General features: G+C 39.6%; 1 protein-coding gene across 1 annotated transcript; it reads right to left on the bottom strand.

Annotated features, from left to right (window-relative positions):
• LOC139717568 (uncharacterized) lies at positions 1-9,987 on the bottom strand. Its single transcript, XM_071629074.1, has 9 exons — positions 9,966-9,987; positions 9,459-9,590; positions 8,121-8,303; positions 7,079-7,381; positions 6,065-6,391; positions 5,438-5,611; positions 3,140-3,349; positions 1,735-1,825; positions 1-652 (listed from the first exon to the last, which is right to left on the bottom strand). Exons 1-9 carry the CDS (start codon positions 9,985-9,987, stop codon positions 1-3), a joined length of 2,094 nt encoding a protein of 697 aa, XP_071485175.1.

The following is a 9,987-nucleotide window of genomic DNA, read 5'->3' as shown; positions in this document are numbered from 1 at the left end:
TCAGACTCTATACCAGGGACTGGAAGGGACACTATCGGTCACTCGACCCGGGTTTGAGATAACGGATGGGCTACGCATATGCCTCGGCGGGACAGAACCGTAGAGTCCCGACGGGGCGGGACTGGGCGGGTCGTCGTAGTCCCGAACCGCGTTGAAGAGAGCGTCCACCGCCCTACGTTCCTCCTTGCCGAGATGGTTGATCTGGCCGTTGGACTGTCCGGACGTGAGTCCGTTCGTGATCACCGAGTTCCGGAGCGCACCCGGGTAGTCGCGAGGGGGATAGCTCTCGGTCGGCGACGGGGGCTCCGCCGGCGGCGTCACAGTGATTTCCATGGGCTCCGTCTGCTGCGTGGCGTCATTTGAACCACTGGCAGGGGAAGTCGGCTCTGGAGGTTCCTCTGGTGGACTGGGCTCGGGCACGTCAGAAGGAGGCTGAGGGGTCTCTGGAGGGCCCGGAATTGCGACCAAGGTAGTACTCGCAGCAACAGTGGATGGATTGCTCGGCGCGTAAGTTGCTGAAGAGTTTCTACCCGCCGCGGCGTCCTCAGTGATTGGAATAAGGGTAGGACCAGCGTTGTAATCGTTGTTGTCAGTCTGTCTAACGGTTGATAGACTGGTGATCGGTCCGTCTCCACTTTCTCTCAGAATATTCCTTTGTGATAAAAATCAAAAACGAAACACGGGTATGAGTAAACAATCTATCGAAACAAACATAATATCGTTGCTGCTGTTTATTGCCTTTGCCGGGTTGGTTATATTCTGCGACATTGTCCTGATTGTAGCTCTAGAAATTATGCGTTTTGTCCCTTTAAAGCAAGTTCTTGTTATGCTGTAAACATTTGGAATGCTATGAATTCAATCGATTCTTTCCAGTGGCATTTCGTCAAAAATAACTATGCCCTTGCGTGATTGTACCTTGCAGATAGAATGTCCTGTAATGCAATTGCCTGGTCAACATTTCATTTCTGTTCAAAAGCTTTTATAATCGAACAATTGTAGACCACTCAGCACCCCATTACTTTCTTCTACGAGAGTCTGAACCGTTAAAACCTATCGTCCCGTCCTGTAGATGAGTACGGTCGAAGTGCACATACCCCTATAATCATGATCATACAAATATAAATCCGGGAAGATGGGACAATGTTTTTTGAGATTGTGTTCGTTATGACAGCCATGGACATGTCAGAGAGTTCTTATTAAAATTTACAGGCAATAAAACAGCTTATTATTGCCGACAAACTGACAAAGATCTCTGTACGTTTTGTTTGAGCTCCACAGTCACAATTGCACATTTGTTTTGGGAATCCGATGTTACACAGAGATTTTTTTTTTTTCACATAGAGGATATTGTGTTCAGAATAAAACTCAAATTAATAGAAGTACTTTTATACTTGTTTCTACAGAAAACCTTAAAAGTTCCAATGCGTGTTTGTGTGTGTGAGTGTTTTTAATGCAAAGTGTTCTGCATTTTCTGCCAGAAACAATTTGAATTCCGAAGATTTTTGCCAATTCAAATGGAGGTAGATGATGTTAGAAAACAAAATAAAGGGTTTGTATTCAGTATTATCTGGAATTGTATATCATTTAAATTGGTGGTTGCCGGTCACATGCCTGTCAAATCGTAAGATCTGTTTAGGTATCGTATGAGGTGATACTTATTTGTACGTGAATGTTAATTTGAGAATAACATATTTGTGAAGAAAAACAATCAACTTATTATCTGTCTCAACTCACTCTCTTTTGCGGGGGCTTCCCAGCATGGCGTGTCCAACGCAAAAGATGATGATGAGGATGATCAGGAAAACAGCTATGGCGGCTGCGATTGCTGAGGACACGGAATGCCAAAGAGCAAATAATTAATGATGATAATGATATGAATAATGAAAAACGTTACAATGATATGATGGTAAAAAAAAATAGTTCTTATAATACTATTAACACTAAACAAAGAATTCAGTTGAATGCATTTTGGGGTGGTGTTGTCATAAATTTATATGATTTTGAACTTCGGCTGATTCGTAAAAACTTTTTTTTTAATATTCTTTTCTGCTGAATTTGAGGGTTTAAAGCGTATACGTATATATGTAAGAATGGTATCTTTAAGACATATCTGGATTTACGATGTAACGTTTAGGAATTTTTCTTCGTCTTCACATGACGTATATGACATATGGGAAAATGGCGCCTGAAAACAACAATCAAAAGAAAATTACTTGCCAGAAATTTGAAACTAGCCATCAATTTATATTTTATAGTCTTGTCATAGATTGTTGCCGTGTATACTAAGTCATAAGATAATCCGAGGATGCCTTCACAATGATTTTAATGCCAATTTTGTTCCACACAAAATAAAAGACGACTTAATGCGCTTGGCAAGAGCCTTCAAGGCTATTGTCACAAAAGTTACATTCCCATATATCGCATGATATAGTTTCTATAATAGATGTTGATGGGTATGCAGGCTTGACTCTTTTGGCGCATTGCCGAGTCGTTATTGAATACAACATTCTAAAGCTGACAATTGTTTTTCCTTAGGAGTCTGACCTTGACCTTGACATCTTTGTGGATTTTAAATGTGATACCGAGTCATGATTAGAGAACACAGATCTTTACTACCCATGTAAATGGATGGAGTTTGAAATAGATATCATTATCTCTTCAAGAAATCTGATTTGTCAAATTCTTATAACCCTCAACAAACGAATGTTTGTGCAAATAATTCATGACAAATATTCTTCTTCTCCATTCAGTATGAATACAAACATCTACTTTGTTATCATTTTCCATCTCTCTCTCTCTCTCTCTCTCTCTCTCTCTCTCTCCATTTCATCATGTACAGTAGAAGCACAATCCATTTGCTTTTTCATTCAAGTACAGTGATGGGTAACTATAAGTATATAATCTAACGTTTCTGACTCGAAGAACAAAAGCAGCTCTGCCAATGAGCAGAAAAGTTACCATTGTGTATGTGTCTTAATCGGTTCCAAGAATCCTCATCAGACTACAAAAGAAACAAAAGTGTCCAATGACATTTAGACGCGATGATTCACTGTGACGTAGTGAAATTTGTGCACCAAAATCTCTCCAGGATTTGACGGGTTAATGACTTCTACAATCGAAGTACTTTAGGAGTACTCACTTGCCACCAGCCAAACTTGAAGGGTAAACACCGTGGTCTCACAGCCGGGCGTGGGTTGCCAGTCTCCAACAGTCCTACAGGTGAGCGTAGTGTTCCCTTCAGGTGTGTATCCGCTGGGACAGCTTTGCACCAGTGTGCCTCCCACGGGGTACCGGTTCCTTTCTTCCCCAAAAATGGTACCGACATTAAGGACGGGATGGTTGCACACAACTGTATTAAAAAAACAAAACAAAACAAAACAAACAAAAAACAGAGAGGAAGAATTTAGTGATGGACAAGAGAAAAAAAAAGAAGAAGAAAACAATGCAAAGATGTTGATTCACTTTAAACAGGGTAATATCTGAATGAAACTTCCATGACACCTGACCAAATTCAAATCAATTACGGTGGGGGATTGTTGGTTGTTGTTTTTTTTTCTCTCCATTTTTCTTTCATTTCTGCATTTGCATCATTTTATTCGACCTTCTTATATCTATCATCACTTTGAATATCATAGTCAGTATTTCTGACTCATGCTTCTTTGTTTGCCTGTTGGGTTGGTTGGTTGTTTCTTTGTTTCTTTGTTTAGCCGGGGAGGGAGGGAAGGGGCCACATAACAAGAGGTTAAGAACCCTCTACTCAAACACTGGAAAAACTCTAAATAAGAATGCATTCTGATGTTGTTGAAAAAAAAGAATATATATATAATGTATATATATAAAAAAAAACCCAGGTTGAAACCGTTTCCAATTACTGGTATTTCTTTGTTTGCAAGTTCTTCTATTATTATTCTAAATTGAATGATTGGTTTGCGAACAAACTTTTTCTTTATAAATAATATAGATTGATGTTAAAATTGGTGTCGTGTTGTTGTTGTTGGTTTTTTTTTTTAATACAGAAATGATGTGTCATTGACAGGGATGTGTTATGTCGCTTTGATCTCATCACAGATTACAAGAAAACTACTTAATGTGCCCTCTACGTTGCAATATGAACTAGTATAGCGTAAAGGGCTCACACCCGTAAATACAATGGAATGTCCGAAACCCCTTCACAAATTCGTACCAAAGATACCAAAATAAATGAAGAAAAAAATTAATTAAAAATCAATGATGTAGTTTGGCAAAAAACTGAATAGCTGTAGATATTGAGTATGAATTCCTCTACAAATTGCATTTTGGTTAGAAGATGAAAGCTTTTCTGGTGGAATTTGAGGGGACTATATTTCATTGGGTACGTGTACGGAAAATGGGTGACTTTTTGAGTGACAAGAACTCGTAGTCTGGCTTTTCGGACACCTGAACAGAATTTGAACTGAATTATCCACCCTGAGAATTTGATGGATGAAAGGGTACATCTAACTTATCCAGGTTAGTGAAGCTGAAACACCTCATTTCTCCCAGCTATTTTACAGAATTTTTTGAAATTTGATTTTTAACACACGTCCCTATGGGGAAATATTTATGGGTGTGAGCCCTATAGGGCTCACACCCGTAAATACAATGGAATGTCCGAAACCCCTTCACAAATTCGTACCAAAGATACCAAAATAAATGAAGAAAAAAATAATTAAAAATCAATGATGTAGTTTGGCAAAAAACTGAATAGCTGTAGATATTGAGTATGAATTCCTCTACAAATTGCATTTTGGTTAGAAGATGAAAGCTTTTCTGGTGGAATTTGAGGGGACTATATTTCATTGGGTACGTGTACGGAAAATGGATGACTTTTTGAGTGACAAGAACTCGTAGTCTGGCTTTTCGGACACCTGAACAGAATTTGAACTGAATTATCCACCCTGAGAATTTGATGGATGAAAGGGTACATCTAACTTATCCAGGTTAGTGAAGCTGAAACACCTCATTTCTCCCAGCTATTTTACAGAATTTTTTGAAATTTGATTTTTAACACACGTCCCTATGGGGAAATATTTATGGGTGTGAGCCCTAAAACTAAACGGTGTGGGCCACACGTGACCGTTATGACCATCCGCGGGACTTTCGTTTATTTTACTCGAGGTATTGCACTTTTCAAACAGCCGGGAAGAGCGCACATCATCCAGTATTCAGCCACAACTTACCCTCAGTAAGTTTTATTGTTTGTGAATGACCCTTGCCGCTTCAGTTATCGCATAGCCAGCATATTCATACGACAAAAATTTGATTGGTACTTTGAAATTACCATACTATTTTCATTTTCTCAATTTCATTTATGCCACTTAAGAATCCATGTTTAAACCAGTGATATTGAATAGGTGCATTATACTCTTTCATACTCCTGGTGACCTTTATCTGCTAAATACTGATTCGGGATACTTACGTGGAGCTGACGTGGATGTTAAAGTCGATGCAGAATTAATACCCATCTGAGTTGTCGGGGCTTTAGTTGTGGCACTCCCTGATGGCGTGATTGATGGATTTGTCGGATTCGGCCCGGATGTCGTGGTAAATGCTTCCTGGGTCGACGTCGGGTCAGGGGTTGTAGTCGCCAGTTCTGTGTGTGGTTGGATGTTTATACGACTAAACGGTATTTACCATGTTAAGGTTTCCAAAAGCACATAATGGCGATATAATCAAATCATCAGCTGAAGGATCTTGTCATGATTGTGGATTTTGACGATGGAAATTTTGGAAAACCTGAAAGGTTGTTGACTTTTTCACTTTTCATCTTTAAAAGCTCGTTCAAGTCTGAATTTCTTTCTCGAAAATATGTGACAAAACAATGTTGCCTTAATCAACAATAATGAAGCTGAAAACACTACAGTTTTGTCTGCAATGTATCTGGGCCGGCTTTTTATAGAGAATTATAATTGATTTTATAGTTGATTAGTTGATTTTTGATTGTAAGTCCATGGCAGCCTGTGTGGTAAAGAAATGTATAATCGGTTACCAGTATATCTTTTGATTAAAAGGGGCAGGTCTGTACGCTGTGCTCTTCATAACTTACGATTGTATGCTATCAGAAAGCCCGAAGCCCCAGGCGAGTTCGCCGCCTTCCTCAACGTCACCGCCAACGTCGTTGGAGACGGAACATTGGAGAAAATATTTTCCCTCATGTAGACCGCCCCCGAGTCGATGGCGAGAGTCGAGCCGCCTGCCTCGATGAACACGCTATCGCCTGGAGCCAGCTCGAGAGCCAGGATCGTAACGATCAGCTCTCCGCTCGTTTTGACGTCCACGCTGGCTACGACGACGTCAGAAGCTTCCATATCCGGGACGACCACATAGTTGCCTGGGAACCATGGTGACGCGATGTATCCATCGTCAACGTCGACTTCGTTGGTGGCCGAGTAAACAGAGAATTTGAGAGAAATATGTATTGGAATAAGTAATGTATTCTAAGTGCTTACCTATGACAGACAGAGATAGTATTATACTTGTACTGATAGAGCTGGAGGGAGGAGATGCCGGCGCCTGATGCATAATTAACGTGACACATTAGCTACACCTATAGGCATCAATACTGGCGTAGTCTCCAAGTCTCTTGTTTCAGTGCCACCTCTATACTCGTAACGTCCATCTTCCTCTGTTCCCCGAGCACGATTGCATTAGCGTCTCGCTTTTGTTCTTCCATTGAGACCGGACAGACAACATGCTTTGCACCGATCACCGACAAAATGGACTGAGTGCTGTTCGAAGAAACGTTCTAACAAACTCAGCAAAAGTTTTAAGACTGAGAGGAGTTCAAAGCAAATTTTTTTTTGGAATGATTTCAAGTCGTCATGGTATGTAAAATTCAACACTGACATTACCATGATTACAACGAGGTGTTATTGGGTACGCAACAGTCAGCTTAAACCCAAAATAAAACGAATAGTATAGTTTTTGGAAAACCGAAATATTACTCAAAACAAAAATACCCCCCCCCCCAAAAAAAAAAAAGAAGAAGAAGAAGAAGAAGAAAGAAATGGAATTTGAGACATGTAGGGCAAACACAAAATCCAAATGAGTGAATTCCAACCTGTAAATGTTGACACGTAGACGCTACCACCTCCGCATAATTGTGCCTGGTTTCCCGGGCAGGGCGAGGAGCACATCTGGTCGGGCACAGACTCCGGAGGGCCTACTCCCGATGAAGACACGAAGTTATCGGCGCAATAACAAGTCTCACCGGATACAGCCGCATGTGTGCTGTCGTCGGAGCAACTTTCAAGACAGTCTTCAATGGCCGTTGTCGACCCCAGATTGACGCTTCTCGTGATGCTAGAAATGCTTGATAAATCGAAGCATCCGACATAATTTGGGGCGATCTTGAGGTTTAGACCTTTAGCGAATTAAGGGAAAAGAGAATGGAACGTTTGAAAGGGAAAGAGAGGGAGAGGTCTGCCTACAGTAACAGTGATTATCCATTGGTAATGATTATACGTATGACAATGACGACAACTACTACAGCTGTTAATCATAATGACGACGATAATATTAAGAAGAATGATAATAACAATAGGAAGAAGAAAAGAAAAATAGGAAGAAAAAAAAGAGAAGAAGAATGATAATGATGATAATCTCAATAATACTTATACTAATGATAAAAATAACTATGATAAAAACATAATGATAATTATGTTTGATCGTTTGATTGACTGATTGTGTCCATTCCATCTGAGTAGATGGCTGGATAGCCCATAACCAGTTGCACTAACTAGTCTTCAATGGGGCCCAGTTGGATGTGAGGCAGGACGACAGACTTTACCGCGTTATTCACCCTGCTATTTGTGATGAATCTTTCGGTGCATGAGTTCTCTCTCTCACACACGGGACCTCAATTTTATGTCCTAAATCCAAGGGACCGAATACTCCGCTTCTAAATTAAAGGGGACGGTGCGTTTACACACAACAATGGCCAGTTTTACTCGGGAATCAAACCCGGGTCCTTCGGATCCGGAGGTAGACGCGCTACGACTAAGCCAAGGATCTCTGTCCACTATACCACAGTGTACTCGTGATAGAATATTCCTATTGTTATGACAACTGTGAGTACGTTCTTATAATCATTTCTTCATTACCAGAACAGCGGATTGTGACGTCACGTTGATGTGAACACGTCATAGTATCTCCCCATTGATCATTGGTGACGCAATCTGTTAGTGTCTCGTCCCCAGGAGCACAGCCCACGTCCCTCAGCCATATCTGCTGCAAGGCGCTGGCGACGGGATACGATGGGGTGTCGGAGGTAGCGACTGGGAAACCTGAATAATTGATAATTATATTAAAATTGATTTAAAAAAATGATTTTGTGCATGAAAGCTAACAGTATTATTTAGAGTGCCCTATGTCATACATCCTACAGTTCTACATCAACTCCAAACTAGCTTCCATGCTTCAAAGTTGCAATATTATGATAAACTAAATTTTACTTTGTTCTGACAACTAGAAAGACTGTTACATTTAATAAACTGCCCTGCAGAGATCCTTGAATGATAACCAGAAGAATTGGGCATTATTTCATCACATACGTTTAGATTTACAAATAACCAACACCTACAAGTTCTATATATACCTGCAGACTAATCTCAAGTGACTTTCCTTTTCTCCCTCTTCCAAACGAAGGCCATCGTTAAAAAAAAGAAATGATAATGATAATCCACTCGCGATTGGTGAATCATTTTTTTTTCCACAAAGAAATTTTGTTTCACTTAAACCTTCAGGTACAAAATAAATGTAAAATACAATACTGTTGTCATGAAGACAAAATACAAAATTGACAGGCAGCTATAAGACGTCTAAATGATATAAATTAGATTCGAATTGATCTTAGATACGAGACCTTTAGTTTCTTTCAGACATAATTTGGATATTCGTCTACTTTCTTCGCTTGCTTTAAAAATTGACAAAATTGGCTACAATGAAATTATTTCGTTTTACATCTTTTATAAAATATAAAGTATTTTGCATACAAATAAACCACGTTAAAACACTTTGGGGTTTCTGTAGAACTAAGTATAAAAGCACTTCTAGGAATTTGAGTTTGATTCTGGAACATAATTTCCTCTATTTGATCAATAAACCTTTGGGTAACATCACATTCCCAAAACAAATGTGCAATTATTTCTGTGGAGCTCGAACAAAACGTACAGGGGTGATTGTTGAATCATATTTGGATAGACAATGAAAAGAGTCGATGCCTAAAAAGAAAACAAAGACTATGACTCATGACAATAAATTATAAAAAAAAAAACATGAGAAGAATCATGAATACAGCTACTAGACAGAATATAAAATGGAATGGAACAAGATGAAATGGAATGAGAGTCTGGCTTAAGAAAAACATAAATGGGCTAGGACTCAAAGAAAGAATGAGACAACTCAAGATTTCGACATTTTTCTTTTCGTTGTAAACTTACCTAATTGCTTGCACACTACCAATCTATCAACGTCGTCCCAGCCCTCGTCACATATCGTCCCCCAAACACCGTTATAAAACACCTCCAATCGACCCTCTACCAACGACGAGCCGACGACAAGTCGAATGTCACCTTCGGGAGAAAGAGATTGATTGATTGTGCCGTTTATTCATGCAATGTTTAACGCATGCAGATGAAAGGTGATTTCTTAATGGAAATAGAAGGAGGAAACACTAATCTTTAAACGTAAAATGAGGAAAGATAGAGACAAAAAGTGGAGGGTATACACAGATTAAAACGAATAAGTCAGTGTCACCTGATCACATTTCTGTACTTTCCCCTTTCTTGTGAACGGCAAAATTTCATTTTCAAGAATCTAGACAAAGCACGCAGACTATCTTCTTTCTGATACAAATTGAAGTTACCTTGTGGTATTAAGTTCCTCTTCCAGACGGGAAAAATTCGATTTATTCGTGAGGAAAATGGATAAAGAAAGTTATCGCTTACCTGATGTCCAGAACTGTATCAT

Source organism: Diadema antillarum, unplaced genomic scaffold, assembly GCF_040938485.1.
Source record: "Diadema antillarum isolate AM-2024a unplaced genomic scaffold, OU_Dant_1.0 scf00000077, whole genome shotgun sequence".
Taxonomy (NCBI): domain Eukaryota; kingdom Metazoa; phylum Echinodermata; class Echinoidea; order Diadematoida; family Diadematidae; genus Diadema; species Diadema antillarum.
This window is presented reverse-complemented; position numbering and strand designations above follow the sequence as displayed.

Coding starts and splice junctions, on each gene's coding strand:
- LOC139717568 (XM_071629074.1), bottom strand. CDS start 9,987: ATGATACAGTTCTGGACATCAG. Junction 5,612..6,064: donor CTTTCTGATAGCATACAATC/GTAAGTTATGAA, acceptor AACCACACACAG/AACTGGCGACTACAACCCCT. Junction 653..1,734: donor GGAAGCCCCCGCAAAAGAGA/GTGAGTTGAGAC, acceptor TTTATCACAAAG/GAATATTCTGAGAGAAAGTG.